Source organism: Sciurus carolinensis, chromosome 11 (genome assembly GCF_902686445.1).
Source record: "Sciurus carolinensis chromosome 11, mSciCar1.2, whole genome shotgun sequence".
Classification (NCBI taxonomy): domain Eukaryota; kingdom Metazoa; phylum Chordata; class Mammalia; order Rodentia; family Sciuridae; genus Sciurus; species Sciurus carolinensis.
Window position 1 is genome coordinate 80142533 of NC_062223.1, and position 21882 is coordinate 80164414.

General features: G+C 42.4%; 2 protein-coding genes and 1 pseudogene across 2 annotated transcripts; 1 reads left to right on the forward strand and 2 right to left on the reverse strand.

Annotated features, from left to right (window-relative positions):
• Positions 1–7567: 7567 nt before the first annotated feature.
• Positions 7568–11439, forward strand: Thrsp (thyroid hormone responsive). The gene is made up of 2 exons (XM_047517636.1): positions 7568–8080; positions 10776–11439. Exon 1 carries the CDS (start codon positions 7609–7611, stop codon positions 8059–8061), a length of 453 nt encoding a protein of 150 aa, XP_047373592.1. The 5' UTR covers positions 7568–7608; the 3' UTR covers positions 8062–8080; positions 10776–11439.
• A 1347-nt stretch (positions 11440–12786) lies between these two features.
• On the reverse strand, positions 12787–21882 carry Ndufc2 (NADH:ubiquinone oxidoreductase subunit C2). The gene is made up of 3 exons (XM_047519502.1): positions 21571–21882; positions 15422–15565; positions 12787–12954 (listed from the first exon to the last, which is right to left on the reverse strand). Exons 1-3 carry the CDS (start codon positions 21737–21739, stop codon positions 12905–12907), a joined length of 363 nt encoding a protein of 120 aa, XP_047375458.1. The 5' UTR covers positions 21740–21882; the 3' UTR covers positions 12787–12904.
• LOC124960622 (actin-related protein 3B-like) lies at positions 16191–18986 on the reverse strand (annotated as a pseudogene).

Here is a 21882-nt window from a genome sequence, read left to right on the forward strand (position 1 = left end):
TGGAATGGGTTCCAGCCCTCCTGGAGTCCGGTCTTCACCCAATGAACCTTCAGACAAGAAGAGGCCCAGGGACCCTTGCAACTGGCATGGGAACCTGCCCTACAGTGGGAGGGAGGCAATCTGTTTAGAAAGGTCAGCCATAGCAGGTAAGACAGGACCTTTAGGGGCGAGATTGGAAGAGGGGAAGGGAAAATTTGGAAAAGTTACTGTGGAATTTGGGGAAAAGTGCGGTCCATCAGTCTCTGAGCTTCCTGGAGAATCATCAGTATATATCCTTGTTATTTTGCGCCTTTTAACTTTTGCTCAGGCTGGTGTTTCTGACTGGAAAACATTTCCCAGTCGATTATGGTGGTGCACGCTTGTAATCCCAACTTGGGAGGCTGAGGCAGGAGAAACGCAAGTTCAAAGCCAGCGCCAGCAACTTATCGAGGCCCTAAGCAATTTATTGATGCCCTATCTCAAAATAATAAAAAGGGATGGGGATGTAGCTCAGTGGTTAAGCAGCCCTATGTTCAATCCCTAGTAGCAACAAAATAACAAACTAGTTCTCGTTTTCCTTCTCTTTTGTACTTTAAAATATTAGAGAATTTCCTACTTGTCAGCCTGAGCAATTTAACAAGACCCTATCTACTTTTTTATGGTACTGGAAATTGAATCATCCAGTGGATGCTAAGCTGCAGTCCCAGGCCTTTTTATTTTTTAATTTAGAGACAGGGCCTGGATAAATTGCTGGACTGAAACTTGGGATCCTGTGTCTCAGCCTCCCGAGTTGGTGGGATTACTGGCCTGTACCAAATGCCAGGCTTATGATCCTGTCTCAAATTTTTAAAAAAGGGTGGGGCTATAACTCAGTGGTAGAACACTTGCCCAGCATGTGCCAGGCCCTGAGTTCAATGCCTAGTACCAGGGGGAAAAAAAGTTAGAGAATGAACATATAAATATCCATATACCCATTCCTCAGCTTGGAAAATAAGACCTAACTAATGTTAAAGTGCTTTTGTACTCCTCCCTTTCCCCTTCCCTCCCAGAAGTGTCTCTTTCAAGTCTTGTTTTTCATTCCTATACATGTTTTTATTTACTGCATATCTATGCATTCATAAGTGATATGTAGATGCATTTTTAGTTGTCTGTCCTCCCCCATCAGTCTCTGAGCTTCCTGGGGGCCTGGACTATGTTTGGGAGTAACTCCCCTGACCAGTTCAAAGTTTGGCATAGAGCACAGTTCAGGTTAGTTTGAGGTAGGATAGAGGGAATAAGAAAGAGGTAGGAAGGACACATAATGTAAGGTCAAGGAAATAAGATTTTAATCCAGAAATGCTGTATACTTTTCCAGGTCTGTCACTCCCAAATTTCTGGGAAATCTGTTAATTTACCTGAGCATTGTTAATTAACCCCTGATAAATTAAAGAAAGATACAACAGTTTAAGAAATGCATAATTTAGGGGACTTTCCAATGCTACCTTTTGATCAGATAATGAAGACCATGTCTGCCTAAGGATCCAGAGATTGACCAGACCACCAGAAACCACCTTGGGATCACAAATCTGAAATCATTCCCATACCCAGTCCTTTACCAAATTTCTTTTAAAAGAAGAGCCAGGAACCTCCCAAACACCTTTCTCTCTCTAGGTGGCCCACATTCTCCCTTGAATATATATTCCTTGCTTTACCTCCGAAGGTGTCTCCCTCTTGAAAATGCCCATATTCTCCTTCAAATGTGACTCTACTTTCCTAAAGAAATCTCTGTCTATGCTTCTGCTGAAATTCTTTTTCTTCATGCATGCCCAGAACCCTGTGGGCATACATGAAGTTGTTCTCTCTGGGAACAACTCAGACCCTTCTTTGGAGCCATCTCTTCCCCCATGACAAGTTAATTTGCCAGCAGGGACTAAGACCAGAGGGCTACTGAGGTCACGATAAGACTTTGGACTTTATCCTGACTAGTGATTTTTTTCTGTACTCTGTGGAATTTGTGTTTGTTTGTTTGTTTGCTTGTTTTCAGTACTGTGGATTGAACTCAGGGCCTTACACATACTGGGCAAGCACTCTACCACTGAGCTACACCCCTTTTTATTTTGAGACATGGTTTTGCTAAGTTGTCCAGACTGGCCTCAAACTTGTAATCCTCCTGCCTCAGTCTTCCAAGTACTTAGAATTATAGATGTGTGCCGCTGTGCCTGGCTCTCTGGTTCCCTTGAAGAGACCTGAGGACTAATGAAGACCTGAGGACTTCTTCATCCTGCTTCACCCAAATCAGTTTCTTCCTGTATTGCAAGAAGATTAATTGGGAAGGGAAAAACCATGGAGAAACCAGAACAGGAGACTGTCTCTGTAAATCCTTGGCTAGAAAGGGAATAAAGGCCCCAAAGGACGACTAAGGGTGGCTTGAGAGATGGGAGCCTGAGACAGTCTGAAGAATGGTGTCCACTGATTGAGTTTTGGGTATAAACTCGTTTGTCCCCAGCAAACCCCCTTCCAGGATTTGTCCAGAGTGGACTCTGGCTGGGGTCTAAACCTGGGTGGGGGAGGGCAGTCCTGTAGGCAGACCAAGAGCTCTCCTAAGTGAAGGTGACTTATGGAGCGACTCTGTCAGGGACTGTCCATGGTGAAAGGATGCATGTGAGCTCCTCTGGGTCCTGGGGTGGCATTGACAGCTTTCCCACTAAGCACCACCTATGGCCAGGGCTTCCCAGGAGCTCAGGAAAATTGTGCCAAATGAAAAAAATGAAGGAAAGAGTGAAGAAATATGGAAGGAAGACAGACTCCCACACTTTTCTTTCACTCATCCTTTGAATCAGCAAGTATGGAAATAAGTCCTGAGCTCTGGAAGTGCTAGGGCAGAAAGAAGAGCAACACCTGGTTCTTAGGCACCAAGGACTCCCAGGTAAAGGCGAGACAGACATGTGTTTGGTCAATGACAAGTCTTGTCTGGTCACAGAACTTAAAAGTATCATAGGCTTGTAGTAAGTGATATATATGGCAGGTGATGTCCTTCCAAGGGAAGGAACAAAACATGGCTGGAGATATATTTTGGGGTCTCAGTTTTCTCTTCAGTGAATTGTAGGGGCTGGGTTGCAGGCTCACCAGAGTCGCAGTTGTGACAATCCTAGCATTTGTGCTTGATTTGGGAATACTTTGTGAACATATCGGCCCCTCTCTTCTACTCAGCCAACACAGAAGCTGGCGCTGGGAGCTAATTGCATCAGCTGGAGGAAGCACTGGCTTTTCTCAGAACTGGGGGAGGGGTGTGACAGAGAGGAAGTTGGGAGTGGGGCTGGATGGGAAGACTTGCCAGCTTCCTGGGTCCACTCTGGTCAGCAGAGTTTGTAGTGGATTCTCTGAACAGCCAGAGATCCATATTCCCAAGTAAACAGAAAAAACCTGGGCCTTGTGGGGTGACTTGATCTCCAGGGAAAGGACCTCTCCACTCCCTCTATAAATGCCTCTTCCTTAGTTGGTCTTTGGCTCTTGATACCTCCAAATCCTCCATTCAAAGGGGTTGTATTTTTCAACTTGAAAGATTCTCACTGGGGGTTGAAACCAAGAGCACTCTACCACTGAACTACATCCTCAACCCTTTTTATTTTTGTTTTATTCCCAAAATTGCTCTGACTGACTTTAAACTTGTGATCCTCCTGACTCAGGCTCCCAAGTCTCTGAGTGAGTGTGTGACTGTACCTGACAAGATTCTTCATTTAGTTCAATTCCTCCACTTTCCAGGTAGGAGTCTGAGGTCTCCAAATGCTGAATGACTTGCTTAAGGTCATTCAGTGAGTCAGTTGTCCCTTTAGGAATCCTTTATGATGGATAGCACTTGCCATTCCTTCTGCCTGCAGGACAAATCTAGCAGCCAAGAATGTTCAGGCCTCAGCACAGTTGTTTCTTCTTTCCTGGCCATTTAAGAACCGTGTTTGAAGTTAGGCATCCCCAGGCTGCCATGTGGTAGGCCCTGGGCAGAGCTTGAGAATATGTATTTCTATGAGCTCTGGGGCCGTTAGTTATGCTGGTCTGCAGATCACACTTTGACTCGCAAGGCTTGTTACCTTGTTCTTTCTCCCTAGTGTGCATCACAATATGATGCTGATCATATTTATCTGTGCATATGTTCGTCATGGTTCTCTCCTAGTAAGTAAAAACTGCCCCAAGTGCCCAGACCCCATCTTCCTTCATCCACTCTCATGTCCTGTTAGATCCCAGGCCCAGCAGTGCTGACACATAGTAGGCTCTCAATACACGGGCTTCCCTCTATGAAAAGCAGGGGTTTGGAGCATACTGTATTGGCTGAGTGGTGGTGGGATGGGGCAGATTATGACTACAAGGCCCCTTGTAAGGGAACATCTTAACTCCTTATGTTCCCTGGCCAGGACTGGATTCACACTGTAAAGAAAAATAGCCTGAGGAGCCAGGTGTGGTGGCACAAGCTCATAAACCTAGCCAATTGGGTGCCTGATGCAGGAGGATAGCAAGTTCGAGACCAGCCTGGGCAACTTAACAAGACCCTGTCTCAAAAAATAAATGAAGGCTGTAGCTGTAGCTCAGTGGCCAACCACTTGCCTAGCACATGTGAGGCACTGGCTTTAATCCTTAGCACCACATTAAAATAAATAAATTAATTAATTAAATAAAGACATGCTGTTCATCTACAACTACAAAATAAAATTAAAAAAAATAAATGAATAAACAAGAAGGGCTGGGAATGTGACTCGGTGGTACTGGGTTCCTCCTTAGTACCCCTTCCCCCAAATAGCCTGGGGAACTAGAGATGTTACTCAGTGGTAGAGTATTTGCCTAACATGTGTGACACCCTGGGTTCCTTCCATCCTTAGCATCACACAAACACATAAAAAAAAAAAAAAAACCCTGGGGCCCATGGACATCAGGTGATATGTTTGTATATAACACTTTCAAACTGAAAAGCTTGTCCCGACCTTGGTCTGTGTCCATTCTGTAGCCACCTGGCTTCAAGGCCAGCCAGGGTTACTTGGGGTCTGGCAACCCCAGGTATCACCTGATCATCTTATCCTTGCATCACATTCATACATTGTTCCTGGCCTGGACCTTAAGGACTTTTACCCGTCTATCTGGGGCCAGTTCAGTTTGCCCAGCTTGGGGCCCTCAGGGTGAGGCCATAGACAGCTCTGCAGAGGCCATTCCAGAAGGCACCTCACTCAGCCTCAATTTCCTTGTGGAATGATGGGAGGGAAGACTTGGGAAACCAAATGAAGCTTGAGGTCTAGTCCAGCTTTTGCTGCTTCCTTCCCCTCCTTTGCTGGGATTTTCCATCTGTGATGGCCCTGCTGGACCAGATGAGGCATCTTTAAGAGGAGAAACAATACTGTACCCCCTGAAACACCCTATGTTTACCCTTTCCTGTCTTCTTCCTCTTTCCACACCTAAAACCTCCCTGAGTCCAGCCTGTCCCTTTAGCACTCCATGTCTGTCTTCTACTCTGACATATGACTGGCAACATTTTAACTAAGGTCTTCTGTCTGCCAGGGAGACCTGGAGGCAGTCTCAGTCTGTAGCCTGCTGGCTAGGTGATCCTGGTTAGCCAGACCCTCCCTCGCTCCCTTCCCAGGCCTCTTTGTGTCTTCTGCACTTATTCATACACATAGGCCATTTTGTTGCCTAATTGCTAATTCACTCACTCTCTCCCTTTTCCACTTCATTTACTCATTCATTTCCCTGGTTCAAGCTTGAGAACATGTCTGGAAATAGAATGGCCTCAGATGGGACTAAAATGCACACACAGGCAGAATAACACAGTGAGACACAGTAACCATGTGCTTGGGTGGAGTCTGAAAATCTCTAGTGGAGAGACCCTAACAAAGATCAGCCTTCTCAGTTTTATATATGGGGCAATGGAAGCCCAGGGCTACCGAAGGTCACTGGGCAAAAGAAGCAGGAGGCAGCTGCTGGGGCACTCCTGGCAGGCCCCCATGCCAACATCAGCACTCCCCGCCTACAAGCAGAACGCCATGTTTGCCAGTTCTGAGTTGGTAACCCTCGGGCTAGGTTAAAAACATAAGAACTAAGGCAGGGAGTAATGCCCTTAGGGACCCGGACATAAATTCAGAAGGAGTTACAAAATCAGGTCTGAAAAGACCTTCCTTTCAGAGATTTCCAAACCTTTCAGTTGACTATGTAGAGGCTGGAGCCCAGGGAACCTGGCTGCATCCCAAGTGGTCTGTGGGTGGCACCAGAACCAAAATGAGTGTCCAGCCTTATGAACTGTCTGTACCCATTGCTCAGCAACCCTAGATATTTGTATACAAGAGAAGCCCCATTTTTTTTTCTTTCTTTCTTTTTTTCCCCCTATTTCCTTAATAACAGGGATTGAGCCAGAAGTTCTCTAACACTAAGTTACATCCCCAGCCTTTTTTATTTTTTATTTTGAGACAGTGTCTCACTGAGTTGCTATGACAGGCCTTGAATTTGTGATCCTCCTCTCTTATCCTCCCAAGTAACTGGGATTATAGGCATGTGCCACCTTGCTCAGCCCAGAATTCCTATTTTCTTGAGGAGAAAATACTTGAAAAAATTTTTCCTCATTGAAGGGAAAAAGCAATGTTAGAAGACTGGAAATGAATTCATCAAAGGCTTACTTAAGTGTTCTTTTTTGTTTTATGTTTCTATGGTACTAGGGATTTAACCTAGGGGTGCTCTACATCCCCAGCTCTTTTTATTTTGAGACAGGGATCTCACCAAGTTGTCCAGGCTGGCCTTGACTTGTTATCCTCCTGCTTTAACCTCCCATATTGCTGGGATTACAGGCGTGAGCCACCATACGAAGCTTTAAGTAATCTGTCAAACTCTTTTTGTGGGAGGCCCTGATGATAAAACCTCATGATCATGCCTCACATGTTAGGTAAGCACTATACTACTGACCTACATCTCCAGTCTTTAATATTAATTAACTTAGAAAAATTGGTGTTTTCTACTCATAGTTTAGAAAACAATTTTATGTAAATTATTTACTCTGCTGACTGATTGAGGTTGATACTGGGATAATGCATCTTGTTAAGAGTTTTGTTCATAGTCAAGTTCATGGTGGAAAAGCACCGTCTATAAGGAAGACTTTCGGGGACATGAGCATGGCCAACATTCAGACTCCTTCTCCCTTGACTTCTGGCCCCCACTTCAGTGCTCTTTGCCCCAACCAAGCTATTTCATTTCATGACACCCTTCCCTTGTTCGTTTCACAGTCACCCCAGATTGAAGAAGTGAGCTGTGTGCTTTGGGAGGGTAGCAAAGACGCAGTTTGACCTCAGGAGACCTGAAAGGATTGTTGACTGCCCTGCGGTCAAGTGCACCAGTTGCCAAAGGGAAAAGCTTTAACTAGTTCTGCAACCTGCCAATGGAAGAGCTGGGCTCTTGCTGAGGCTGTCATGTAAAACTGAAATGACAAGCAAAAGGCTGGCGGGTCTGTCCCTGGGTAGTGGATCACCTGATACAGACCTTCGGACCCAGACCCTGGGATTGGCTTAAAACAGGGCTGTGTTGATCCAATGATTAGGCCTTGGCTTCCTGTCAATCTTTGGTCAGAACCAAAGCCTACAAATAGTGCTGGGGCAGTCTTCCCAGCTCATTGTGTAAGAGCAGGCAAGCATGCAAGTACTAACCAAGTGCTACCCTAAAAACTGCCTGTTGACTGTCATGGACAGGTACTTGGCTGTGGTACGCAACATGGAGCAGGTGGTGATGATCCCCAGCCTTCTGCGGGATGTGCAACTGAGTGAGCATGGGGGCCAGGCCCAGAAGGGGGCCTCTGATCTCTACGCCTACTTCACCATGCTCAAGGCCATCAGAATGGATGTGGAACATGGGCTTCTGCCAAAGGAAGAGTGGCAAGCCAAGGTGGCAGGTCGCAAAGGTGATGAGGCTGAAAATGAAGCTGCTGAGACAGAGGAAACCAAGGAAGAGAAGGTCTCGGGAGAGCTGGACCTGGAAACCCAGTTCCATGTGCACTTCTCCAGCCTCCATCGCATTCTTACCCACCTGACTGCGAAAGCCCAAGAGGTGACGAGAAAATACCAGGAAATGACCGGACAGGTCCTGTAGGCCTCCAGCTCTAGGGAAGGTAATGGTGGCTATGCTAATGGGTCAGGGTCCATGGAGAAACATTCCAGGGGAAGAGGGAGGGGTGGCTTTGCTCTCAGACAGAGTCACCTCACATCAGGTGATTGGTATCACCCAGGGAGGGCTCAAGACTGGGTTCGCCTTCCTATTCTTCTGACTCAGTATTGATGAGTAATGGCAATGAACTGTTATGGAGACAAGAAAAAGTGGCCTGTGAGTACATAACTCATGGGCAAAAATGTATTTGTGCTATGCATGTGTGCATTTATTAGTAAGTATGTGAATGCTTATACATGTATGAATAGTCTCATTGTCAGCTTCTTTAAGAATCTGATTACAGCCAGGCATGGTGGCACATGCCTGCAATCCCAGTGACTTGGAAGGCTGAGGCAGGAGGATCACAAGTTTGAAGACAGCCTTGGCAACTTACGAGACCCTATCTCAAAATAAGAAGTAAAAAGGAATAGGGATGTAGGTCAGTGGTAAAGAGTAACTGGGTTCAATGGTCAATCCCCAGTATTAAAAAAAAAAGAAAAAAGAAAAAGAAGAAAGAAAGGAAGGAAGGAAGAAAATAATTTAATTAAAGCTAGATGTTCTCTCTCTAGAGATCGGTATTATAAGCATGTAACTCTATGTATAATTTCAGGGGATACCATCCACTAAGTTCTCTCCGTGAGTCCTAAGAACCCCTGATATATATTAATAGCTTCAATTTGAGCACGTATGTGTTAGTACAATGTCTAAGTGTCTGACATAGAATTATCTTATTTAATCTTCACAATAACCCTACAAAGATGAATTTTATTTCTTCCACTTTACAAATGAAGACACTTACCCAAGGCAGGTGTATCTATTTAAGTGTGCATTATGAATTCTATGTATGTGGCAATGCTTGCCAACATTTTTTTCAAGTCACAGAACATGGAAATTTATATTTATATGGCACATGGTGGGTAGGTAGATAAACCTGCTCACAGTACTTCTGCAAGTGGCAGGAGTGCTCCAATTATCCCAGGTTGCAGTCAGCCAAATGGAAAGCAGATGAACCACTATCTTGGCACTTATATCTGTTCCAGGTACACCAGAATGTAGAAGCATGCTGTTGGGAAGCCTGCTGTGTGCACATTTGCATGCATGTTGGAGTCTGAGCCCATATATCCATATGCAGAGGGGCTGGAGTTGTGAGGTGTGAATCAGCTGCAAGCTAGACAAGCAGGTAGTAATGTACGGTAGGAGGCAGGAAAGGAACTGAGAGAAATTGGACCATAGCATTGCCATGTTTTTGTTTGTTTGCTTTTGAAACAGGGTCTCACTAAATTGCTTAGGGCATCATTAAGTTGCCAAGGCTGGCTTCAGATTTATGATCTTCCTGCCTCAGCCTCCTGAGTCACTGGGATTACAGGTGTGTGCCTCTGAGCCCAAGCCATCTGCAAGTTTTAACCCTATGCCACCTGCCAGCCTTGCCTTCATAATCTGGTTTTATCAGTTATAAATCACATCTATATCCATTGGAATCTCAAAGCCACCTGATGTAGGTATGTGGGATGAGATCTGTATCTTCCAGTTTACTAGTAAGGAAATGAAAGTCAGAGAGGTTAAGTGACTCACCAAAAGTCACATAGTAAGAAGACAAAAGCAAGACTGGCCTCAACTTTGAACTGAGTATTCTTTTCATTGCATCCACTCTCTATCACTCTGTAGTGATAGGGAATAAACATGAGACACTCCACCACCACCACCACCATTTCCACAAAGCCTATAGAGAATTCTGCTCCAGGTACTTTCCCAGCTGTTTTCCTTTCTCCACCTCAAACCCAAACTGTCAACTTCAACCCTGCTTCTCTGTCCCCTTGAGGCTTTCTGGGCTGCCTTCCAGAGGTTCTTCTTGAATGAAATTGAACTGGGTAAACAGCCAGGGGGCCTCAGGGGAGCTGAGCTCTGGGTTCTCGTCCTGCTTCTACCTCTGAACTGAGGCCTTGGAAAAGTCACTTCATTTCTTTGTGTTTCAGTTCCTTTACTGCATAATGATAGTAATAAAAAATTACAACTGGCATTTGAATACTATTTAAATCACTTGTATATTAATTATCTAATAAATTATCATTACTTTTTACAGATGAAAAATCTAGAGGCCTGAAAAGTAAAATGAGCCCCAGGTTACTCAGTAAATGGCAGAGCCAATATGTGAATCCTGGCCTAATTCTAGTCTTATTTTTTTCCTCTACATTAATGGATTTTCTGTCCTCCTTAGAGCCTAGACTGCAGAAGGTAATTGGAGATGGCAGTCCTGGTAGAAATCCACCTTTTTGACCAAACAGCCATAAAGGCTATACCAGCTATTTTATACCACAGTACTTCAACACACTCAACCTCATTTTCATTCAGGGATGCAATATGGTTTGACAGGTATTTAAAAATCTGGGATCTTGTCTTGGCTCTGCCATTTTCCTTTGTATGATCCTAGACAACCTATTTTAATCTTTCTGCATCTCAGTTCCTATTAAAAATAAGGAGAAATTAGACAAGTGATCTCAGCTGAGAATTTATGATTCTTCTTCAGGACTGAAGTGTTGCCAGTTTTCCAAGAGCAGTAACAAAATTTTTTCCCATTGCTCTTCCTATTTTAATAGGTATATCATAGTGTTTTGTTGAATTTAGACTCATTTGGCTTTTTAAAAAATTTCTGTACTCCACAGATCACTTACATGAGAGAAGGCAGACTGTGATGAGGACTTACAGCAGTTCATCAGCCCTGATTCCAGAAAGACCTGGACATGCAGCTGAAGTGAAAGCGACTGTGTCTCTGGGATGCTTCCCTACCTCCCTCTGAGCACCAATTTGTGGCCTCCAGTCATTGGCTCACCTTTAGGTTGTGTGTTCCTACTCACAACTTTGCTTGTTCCTCTTACCAGCTCAAGGTGGTGGCTGGTGGTTCATGAGGGACTAGACAGTCTAGTATGACACAGAAGAGCAGAGGTGTTAGCATATGACCAAAGTTCACATCCCTCCTCTTGGCAGTCATCTACCATGTGATCTCAGGTGTTATTCACCCACCAGAGCCTAAATAACCTCATGTAAAAAATGGGGACACCCTACCTCACAAGGTTACAAAAATGAAACAAAATGAATCAAAACAACCTGTATATGAGAAATTATTAGATATTGTAAGAGACTGATTTTTCTCCCACCTTCCCCTATGTGTTTGCTTTAATCCTTGATTTTTATTCTCTAGAACTGAGGTAGCAGGTGTCCCTTGGGATGAGTGGCTCACCCTGTTATACCTGCCAACCACTGATGAGGCCAAGCAAGGTGAACTACAAACCTATTTATTGCTGTAGCAATAAAGAAAAAAATACTTTATATTTATACTTCTCTATTATTTCTAAAGCACTTTCTCCAAAATTTCACTTTTTTACAAGTGATACTCAAGTAAATACGCTAATTTGACTTTTCTCAGAAACCATCTGCTTTTATTCATACTGCCACCCACTTTGAAATCAGGTATGCAATTTTACTAATCTCCAAAAACTACTGATTATAAAATTTGAGCTTGAAAACTTAAACTTTTTGGACAAGCTTTTAAAAATTTTTTTGGGTACTGGGGACTTTACTTTAAAACCCTGGGGACTTTATACTTCACCACTGAGCTATATCCCCAGTCCTTTTTATTTATTAAAAAAATATTTTTTTCATTGTCAATGGACCTTTATTTAGTTGTGGAACTCAGTGCCTCACACATGCTAGGCAAGTGCTCTACCACTGAGCTACAACCCCAGCTCCCCCTTTTTTTGAGACAGGGTTTTGCTAAGTTGTGGAGGCTGGGTTAGAACTTGTGATCCTCCTGCCTCAGTCTCCTAAGTTGCTGGGTTTATAGGTGTGTTCCACCATGCCTGGCAAACATTGGAATTTGATAAGCTACAAGAACAACCTCCTTCCAGACAGGTGTTTACTTCTGATCCCACTAAGCTCCACTGTAGACTGTGCTAGCTGAGCCCACTTTGGCCAGGATGATCCACCTAAGAGCAAAGACTCCTGTGCAGTATCAGATGTTTAACTGTTCTTCCTGCCTTAAGTCTCTTTCTTCCAAACCACCGGATATATTGTTGCAAAGGGAGCTCAGAAATACAAACCTGACCATTATTCCAATTAAAACCCCTTTGTTGACTTCCCTATACATAAGGGATCAAGTTAAAATGACTCAAGTAAATACACTAATTTGACTTTTCTCAGAAAAGTGCATGATTCACAAAACCCTCCATTAATCTAGCTTTCTTTGCACTAGAACAGAAGCAGGCAAACCTTTTCTGAAAAGGGTCAGATATTAACTATTTTAGGTTTTGCACACTATCAGGTCTGTCACTACTACTCAACTCAGCTGCTGTAGTATGAAAGCAGCCATATACATATAAACAAATGAACATTGCTGTGTTCCAATAAAAATTCAATGGCAATGGGCCAGATTCGGTCCATGGGTTGAAGTTTTCCAAATCTGATCCAAAACTGAACTCCATTTATTATTTTGTGGTATTGGGAATTGATCCCAGTGCCTCACAAATGTTAGGTAAGCATTCTAACACTAACCCACATCCCAGTCCCTAAACTCCATTTAAAAATCTTCCAGATCTCTTCTTAAAACTTGATGAATGGAAAGCGACCACTCTCTGAACTATTTTTTCTTAAAACAAAAACAAAAGAAAAGAGTCAGAGTACTCATTCATGATACTACTTTAATTATAGGTATTATGATAAACTTCAGCAGTCATGGAAATGTGTTTCACAAAATTGAGAAACATCTTAGTAAATGGGAGCAAACATTTTGAAGACTTCAACGCACTGGATGGAATTCTTCAAGAATTTCACCATAAGTTTTCTTATCTATAAAAGGAAAGATCACAAAAATTTATCTTACAATTATGTTTTTAAAGTTTCCTTTCTTAGCTAGGCATGCTGGCACATGCCTATAATCCCAGTTATTGGGAGGCTGAAGCAGAAGGATCACAAGTTGGAGGCAATCCTGGGCAACTCATTAAGACTGTGTCAAAATAAAAAAGTGGCAGTGGTTGGGGGCTAGGGATGTAGCTCAGTGAGACAGCATTTGCCTAGCATGTGCTAGGCCCTGGGTTTAATCTTTGGTACCACCATGGCTTGGCAATCACTGAAATATTTCTTGAATCTGTGGTGACAGCTAGATGGCTGCCAGGACGGGCAAGTTACTCCCAGGAATATCCTGACTAAAGGGAAGAAGGAAGGAATAGACAGGAAGGGTACAGGTCAGCTAGGAGAGGCCAGCAGCTAATCTGGTGAAACTCTCCATGCTCCTGTTGTCAGTGCAGGAGGCTCTTGGCGGACCTGGCGCTAATCCACTCCAAGACAGAATGGGTCCCTGCAGCTATACATACTCCTGCTGGCAGAGGGAGCTAGTGGAAATATCTAGGCAAAGATTCAGAAGGCTCAGGGCTGAAGACTGCCCAGCTAGTGGGACTTATTTCTAGGAATCAGTATTTCCAAGATTTTTTTCAGCTCTAACATCCAATGACATCCAGTGGTTCTGAGTTTTCCCCATGCCTGATTTATGGCTTTATGCCTTTTTTTTTTTTTTTTTTTTTAATGGTACTGGGTGTTTAACCCAGGGGCACTCTACCACTGAGTCACATCCCCAACCTTTTATTTTTTTTTTTTGAGACAGGGTATCTCTAAGTTGCTCAGGGTGGCCTTGAACTTGAGATCCTTCTGCCTCAGCCTCCCAAGGGATAATAAGTGTATACCTACTAGTATTTAAACTCTTCACTGGTCAAAAAACAAACAAACAAACAAACAAAAAACCACTATGTCTTTTTCAGGTACCATAAATATCAAATAGATGACTTAAGTCCATGAGAATATTATAGTAGAATAATAAAGTTGTAGAGTTGAATAAGACCTATAGGTCATTCAGTCAGCCTAATGAAATTTAAATGTTTTATATTACACAGTTACATGCATAGGAAAGTATGTAAAAATCTATTATATAAGTTCAAAATTTTCCAACATTCATTCACATGTTTAGGAGAGGACCCTGGGAAGAAAAAAACTGCCCTAGTAAGTTAAATTTCCATTCTACAAATAGCACACATATATGCCCATCTGTATTGTGTGTATGTGTGTCAAACGTGGGCAATAAAAGTCACATTGCAATAATATTCACAATTGAACAGAGACAGTGTGCAGGGGGAATTACTGTCTACAGCTGGATGATAAACCTTGAGCAAGAATCTGTTCCATGGACAGGATGGTAATAGGGACAAAAGGAAGAGTGTTATAAGAAAGAACATGTCCAGAGTGATACAGCGTAGGCTCAGGACAAGCATTTTCTGAGCTTCTTCCATTGACAAGTGGGAATATGGAGAACTTGACCACATTTGCTGATGGTCTTTAGCACCTGACCTGTGCCTTCCCTGTTTAATCCTTCCTCTAGCCAGGACCCTCCTGGCAGCATCTTGTAAAAGATGAGTGATGGGAGATAAGGTAGGATTCCCTGCAGGTTCAGGTCAGTTGTTAATTATAAGTGCTGCTATGTGTAGGTTTTGCCCTAGAAGCTGGGAAAACAAAGATTAAACTATATTCCAGGGAGGGATACAGACATGTGTATATAATTTGGAAGGTAAAAGGACCAATGGGCAAAGGGTTTCTACCAGAGGACAGGCAATTGACTTAGCCAGGGGAAATGAGCCATCCTAGGGAGTATGGATTTTATCCTAGAGACAACAGATAGATATTTTAAGCATAGAAATATGACCAGAGTTGCTGTTTGCAGAAGTAAGACTGAAGGCAGAAGTGAGTTAGAGGTAAGTGTCACAGTCCAAACCAAGATATTGTCAGGGCCAGAACAAGGGTAGTGGCAGTAGGAGAGGAAGAGTTCAAAGCTAAGCAGAAGATTCGAGAAGGCAGAGGGGACATGAATTTTGTTTGCTGTTCAAGGGAAACAGAAGTCCTCAGTCAGAAATTATATACATGAATTAAAAAACTTTGGGTTTGCTGGGCACAGTAGCACAAGTCTGTAATCCCAGTTACTTGGGAGAGGGAGGTAGGAGGATTACAAATTGGGGCCCAGCCTGGGCAACTTAGCAAGACCCTCTCACAAAATAAAAAATTAAAAGGACTGGGGATATGACTCAGTGGTAAAGTGCCCCTGGGTTCAATTCCCTGTATCTCTCTGCCCCCCACAAAAAAGATTATGGTCTGGACAAAGATGTGGGAGTCAACAGAACACAGAAAGCAAATAAAGCCTCCAGCATGGATAAGAATAACCAGGGAAAATGATACAGAGTAAGGAACAACATTTTCTATAATTAACTTGAAATACCTTTTTCAGGAAAATCCTCTGGATGTGACTTTATATATGCAAACATGTCATGATCCCTCACAGCATACATATAGTCTTGACGTTTTAAGAGATAATAGCCAGCAAAAACAAAGGAAGTAACATATAGAAGCTGGCGGTGTAAACCTGAAATTCAAATGACAAAAACCAAAACAAGCAAATCAGTCAATGCGCATAAAGAATTACATTTTAACATTTTAGATACCTAATTTATTGTTATGGTATTTCTTCTATCATTCTTTTTTTTTTTTTTTTTTTTGTGGTGCTGGGGTTTGAACCAAGGGATCTGTGCTTGCAAGGCAAGCACTTTACCAACTGAGCTATCTCCCCAGCCCTTCTATCATTCTTAAAAACAAAAAACAAAAAACAAAAAACAAAACTTTTCTATATGGCGATTGTAAAGAGTCTCAACTGAAACTGACCTTGAGCCATCTGCCATCTTCTTAAAGAAATCTAGTAATTATGAAAAACAGTATTAAATCTGCAAACATGCCAGGCACAGTGGCGCACACCTATGATCCCAGTAGCTTTGGAGGCAGAGGCCTCAGTGACACCCGGTTTCTAAATAAAATACAAAATAGGGCTGGAAATGTAGATCAGTGGTTGAGTGCCCCTGAGTTCAATCCCCAGTAATCCCTCCACCAAAAAAAACAAAAACAAAAAAACCTGCAAACATAACGTAAGATTTTTTTTTAAAAAATGTTTTAGTTTTCAATGGAGCTTTATTTTATTTGTATGTGGTGCTCAGGATTAAACCCAGTGCCTCGCACATGCTAGGCAAGTGCTCTTCCACTGAACCATAAGCCCCAGCCCCCAAAACCTAAGATTTTTTAAAACTCATGCTTTATAAAATACTTAATGGAAGAGGGCAGATAAGTGCAAAATCCTGAATCAAGAAAGGAAAAAAAAAAACAAAACACTTTGTTTTCAATAAGTTGACTTTAAACCTAAATAATAAACTTGTATTCTAGGGCTTGTTCAGAATGTGGTAAGAGAGAGGTAAAGTCTACAAATGGTATAAAAGCAATAAGTAATCTGGTTTGTCTGATATATCCAAACTTATATTTGAATACAAATATATTTGAACATAAATATAAATATTATTGGTCACTAACCAGCTATACTACAGTTTAAAAAATATTTATAAAGATTCTAACAGCTTTTATTACAATGGTTCAAAGTAGCATTTCACTCAACACTCACCAACCTCAAATCATCATCTTCTATAAAACAGTTCCAGAAAGTTCAAACAAAAAAACTAATACACACAGTATCCACAAAAATTCTCAAACAATGTTTAGTGTTCAGGCTTCATGACACCAATAAAGTGTATTAATTTCTAGCAAACATGTAGCAAAAAAGTTTGCTGTTCTCTATTTTCCTATAAATTTCAAGGACGAAGGCAAACACTAAAATATGACTCCAAAGACGGGATCGTGGCAGCAGATGCTACAAGCATACCCTTCAAGTCCTTCTTAGTGTGAGGGACCTGAAAGAACTCTGAAGTTGAGGCCAGCATTGAGCCTCCAAACTACATGGCATAGCATTGCATATGATGATATGTTATTGCCTGAATATCCATAGGCTTAGGCTTTATTCTGTTGCCACTGAGCTCTTCACCACGTTGTAATCTGGCATCCAACACTTTTTAAAAATCTTTTTGCAGCTGACGTCCAAAATTCTGAAAACTGTCAAGCCTCTCAATCCCTGAACAATGCCTAAAAGAAGGGAGATGACATACATTGATGGGACAATTCTGTATTACTTCACCAACAACATCCAAGATGGATTCCATGAGGTCTGGGTTGGCAAACTCTGGGTAAAAGAATATTTCAGGTCCTAGGAACCTCTCATAACCAAAATCTGTAAAGAAATTATTCTGGTTGTCACAGATACCCATGTACTATTTGATCCACTTCCAGGGATCCATGTCATACTTTGCAAATTCCTTGACTATAATAGGACAAATGTAACTGCATTTCTCTTTAAAGGTTGTTGTAGTTTCCAATGACTGCTCAGGAGGGATTCCTACCTCCTATTTCCTTAGCAGCTGTTGAATGAAAATATATAATATCCCTACCTGCAATCAAGATGTGTTTGATGGCAGTTTCTAATTACATAACCTTCTGCTACAGGTGACTCTATCTCTAAACCTAACTACCAACTTGTCAAGATATCCAAGAGGCTGCTAAAGGCAACACTGCCTGAACTGCAATCTAGATAGACACTCTCTCTTTTTTTTTTTAGACTCTTGATACATTAAATGATTCAAACATAATTTCTACAAGACACTTCCTATTTTCTGGTGTATTCAGTGGAGGTCTATCATTAAAATAAAATGGTCCTCAGGTTCAGCTCAAAGATATTTAAAAAACATTTGTTCCACGAACCTTTCCATAAGATCCCAGTCCTCAATGATTCCTTGTCATATTGGCCACTTTGGAGTATAGGTAGACTTACTGATGGCTTCATCCCCTATGAAAAAGTCAAGGTCACCAACATCCCTCAACCACTCTCCTTTGCAGACTCTGATGGTAACACATAACAGAATAAAGAACTGTGGTTCAGTGTTACCTGAATAGTCAAAGTTTGGTACACCTAGGAAGCATGAGGCCTCCGTGCCACAGTCCACCACACAGGGAGGCAGGGAACCTACTATGCTTGGGATCCATGATACCATTCCATCTTACCCACAATAGCAGTATATATACTAAGACAAAATACATAAAAAGCACTTCAGAAAATGTGGGAAGCAATAAAATACAAAATATTGAGGCTGAGGCTGTGGCTCAGCAGCAGAGCACTTGCCTAGCACGCATGAGGCACTGGGTTCAATCCTCAGCACCACATAAAAATAAATAAAAAACAAAGGTATTGTGTCCATCTACAACCAAAAAAATAAAAAACAAACATTAAACAAAACAAAACAAAACAAAACACAAAATAGTCTTAAAACCTGGGAGTGGACAAGGCCCGGGCTCTTCTGTATTCTCCCCTGACTCAAACAGCTACGGCTCCCTTTAACTGGCTACCAGCCATATGGCAAACCAAAGTGTGCCAAGTTCTTTCATGTGCCTAAGGATTAGAAAAAGACCCAGATTCTATCTACACTGATCCATATGCCTCCAAGAAAGACTTCATGTATGTTTTAGATGATGCTGTGTCTCTGTTTTAAAGGCTTGCCCTTTCTCCAAATTCCCATTTCTCTAGCCTCTCTCTCTCAGGGGTGGTTTTCCTCTCACTACATGCCTAATCCCTTCACAATCACTTTCCCCTTCTTTCCTAGATCCAGCAAATCTAAACCTATAAGCCCCTATACTCTCCATAAACTACTGATATATTTAATTTGAAATAAATATTTAGTTTGGTAGACTATACTTAGATTACCAACTAACTAAATTTAGGGCAGGTAAGTGATAAAACAGCAACAGGGTTTTAAAAACAAGTATGGAAGGCTGATGTGGTGGCACATACCTATAATCCCAGCAACTCTTGAGGACTGCAAGTTTGGGATCAGCCTCAGAAACTTGGTGAGACAATGTCTTAAAACAAAAAGGGCTAAGGATGTATGTAACTCAGTGATAGAATGCTTGTCTAGAATGCATGGGGGCCCTGGGTTCAATCCCCAGTACTGCCCCCCTCACCCTGCCAAAAAAAAAAAGGAAAAGAAAAAAGAAAAAAGAGCTGGGTACAGTGGTACATGCCTGTAATCCCAGCGGTTTGGGAGGCTGAGGCAGGAGGATCACAAGTTCAAAGCCAGCCTCAGCAATTCAGTGAGACCCTGCCTCAAAATAAAACATAAAAAAGGCTGAAGGGCTGGGGATATGGCTCAGTGGTTAAGTGTCCCTGGGTTCAATCCCCAGTACAAAAAAAAAAAGGGAAACAAAAGTTTGGGAGAACTGCTTAAGAAAAATTCAACTTGATATTTTCTGATAATTTAAAAAAGATCTGCAAATTTTTATGTCATTGATAGACTATTCCATTATTACTCACAGAATGCTAAGGACTGTACTTTTGAAAATCTACCCTATTTCTCCTTCTCCTTTTTCCAACCCTCTTAGAAATATCATTTATGTTAAGTTTATATTATCATTTAGAAACAGCACCCCTGTTCCCCTAAATGAATAAATTTATACATTTCTTTCTTTTTTTGGTGATACTATGAACAGTATAGGGGTGCTCTACCAGTAAGTTACATCCCCAGTCCTTTTTATTTTATTTTTGAAACAGGATCTTGGTAAGTTGCTGAAGCTGGCCTTGAATTTAAAATTCTCAGCCTCCTGAGTTGCTGGGATTATAGGTATGCATCATGTTCCACCACAAATTGGTTATTAATAGGTATGGCCGTCTGGTCTATAAACATTCAGAGAATTGGCACCATGTTTTATACTTCCTTGTAATCTATATAAACCTATGTGTTCAGTGAGTACTTTTTTTTTTGGTATGACGGGATTGAATCCAGGGGCACTCAACCACTGACTGAGCCATATCCCCAGCCCTTTTTTATTTTGGAACAGGTCTTGCTAAGTTGCTTAGGGCCTTGCTAAATTGCTTTAAACTAAGATCCTCCTGCCTCTGCCTCCTGAGCTGCTGGGATTATAGGTGTCCAACACTGTGCCTGGCTCAACAGTTTTTGTACTGTGTATTAGTCTGCTATATGCTAGGCACTAAGCTAGACAAAATACAATATGTATTAATAAATGCTGCTGAGGATGACAATTTCAATAGTCTTCAACACCTAAATTTTCCAAAGCAATTTTGGAAAATTCAGGAAACTCAGGAACTGACTGTTACTCCTGTGCTAAGTACTTTATAAATGTTATCTCATCTTGTTTTCACAATTAGAAAACTTCCTTAGAATTAAATGGTTAGTAGGGTGAAGATGGTGTCAAGTCCCAAAGATTATGCTCTTAACTAATATGTTCTTCTGTTGCCCAGAACAGTTGAACAGACAATGAAATGAGATTAAGTGGTACATACTTCATAATTCTGCCACCTTTAAGTCCTCAGAACAGTCTTCCTCCATCTGTACCTTCTATGTGCTCCTAAAGAACTCTGTGTCCACCCATCTCTATCAGAACACATGTCTATCACCCTGAAACCAGTAATGGACTATTAACTTGTTTGTTTCCCTGACTTGACTAGGAGCTTAAGAAAGGGGACAGTGTACCTTACCCCATATACCCAGTTTGTAATCCAGTGCCTGAGGGAAAAGTTCAATGTTGAATAAATATACGGTAAACTGTTTTCATAACAAAAGTTAAGGAAAGGGAACCTCACCCAGCTCCTGCTGTGTGTCAGGCATTTTACCTAAGTTCAGTCTCATAATCAAAGATAAGTTCAAAGGCATCTCTTTCAAAGTTTCTCTCCTCTTTTCCCTTTGAAAATCCTTAGTTCTTGGCATAGCTAGTGTGTCAGCTATTATCAAAAAAGTATCCGACAAGAGGCCAGTAACATACTACTAGAAAATACAGCCTGCTGGTTTCTGAGAGTTTCAAAGTGTGGGTCCCCAAACTAGCAGATGTACCTTGGAGCTTGCAAACAACATCAGGCCCCTCCCCAGACCTGTCAATCAGAGTCTGCATTTTAACAAGATCCCTAGATTATTCTTATGGTCATTAAGTCTGAGAAGCACTGGTTTCAAAACACTCTGAGGTCTAAAAACAGGACTATGCTTCTTACTAGGCATGTGACCTTGGGCAAGCTGCTTTAACCTCTCTGAAGCTGTTTTCTCTTTTGAGGACAATACCTCCTCATAAAGTTTTCTGAGATCTGAATGCTATAATGTCCACAGAGTGTCAGTAGTGTGTGACATGGAGTGAACACTCATTTTTACACAAAGCACAGAGCGAATTGACAGGAAATCTCAGGTCCTTCACAGACTCTCTGTGGGGTCACGGATAAGTCCCTGTTTTCACCGCACTGTCAGTACCTTCAAGTGAAAAATGACAATCTGGCTTTGCCAGATTCCAAAAAGCTAACCTGGCAGACAGCCCTGAGAAACGAGGAGCGACTAGCTAGGAGAAAAGGCCCAGAAAAACATAAAGCAACACAGGCAGGCCTATGGTGAAGCGGCCCACCGGCCTGCGAACCCCCCTCCCTCTGGCAGCTCCCGCCCACGCAGCCCTCACCCGCCGATATCACCGGCCTCCGCCGGAGCGCGTTATCAAGCAGGCCGGAGCAGTAGCCCAGGAAGCCGAAGTAGAGAAGCCGCGGGTCAGTCATCTTGGGCGGGGGCAGGCGCCGAGCCTCATCTGGCAGGAACTGTAAGGGCACTCGGCCCGGCCGTCCGTTCATCATGGTGATGCCGTTTCTACTTGAGGCCTGGCCTCGGACCTCCAACTACAAGGAAAACCACCTCGACCACTGCCCGGGCCTAAGCAGCTATCGCTCTCCTCGGAGTACCGAGCTGAAGGGCAGGGCGCACAGAGGTGCAGCGCTCA

Bases quoted from the DNA above. Each gene is read 5' to 3' on its own strand.
- Ndufc2 (XM_047519502.1), bottom strand. From the start codon at position 21,739: ATGATGAACGGACGGCCGGGCCGAGTGCCCTTACAGTTCCTGCCAGAT. The intron at 15,566-21,570 runs GTGAGGGCTGCG...TTTGAATTTCAG, and splicing joins GAGGCCGGTGATATCGGCGG to GTTTACACCGCCAGCTTCTA. The intron at 12,955-15,421 runs GTATTTCAAGTT...TTCCTTTTATAG, and splicing joins AGAGGATTTTCCTGAAAAAG to ATAAGAAAACTTATGGTGAA.
- Thrsp (XM_047517636.1), top strand. From the start codon at position 7,609: ATGCAAGTACTAACCAAGTGCTACCCTAAAAACTGCCTGTTGACTGTC.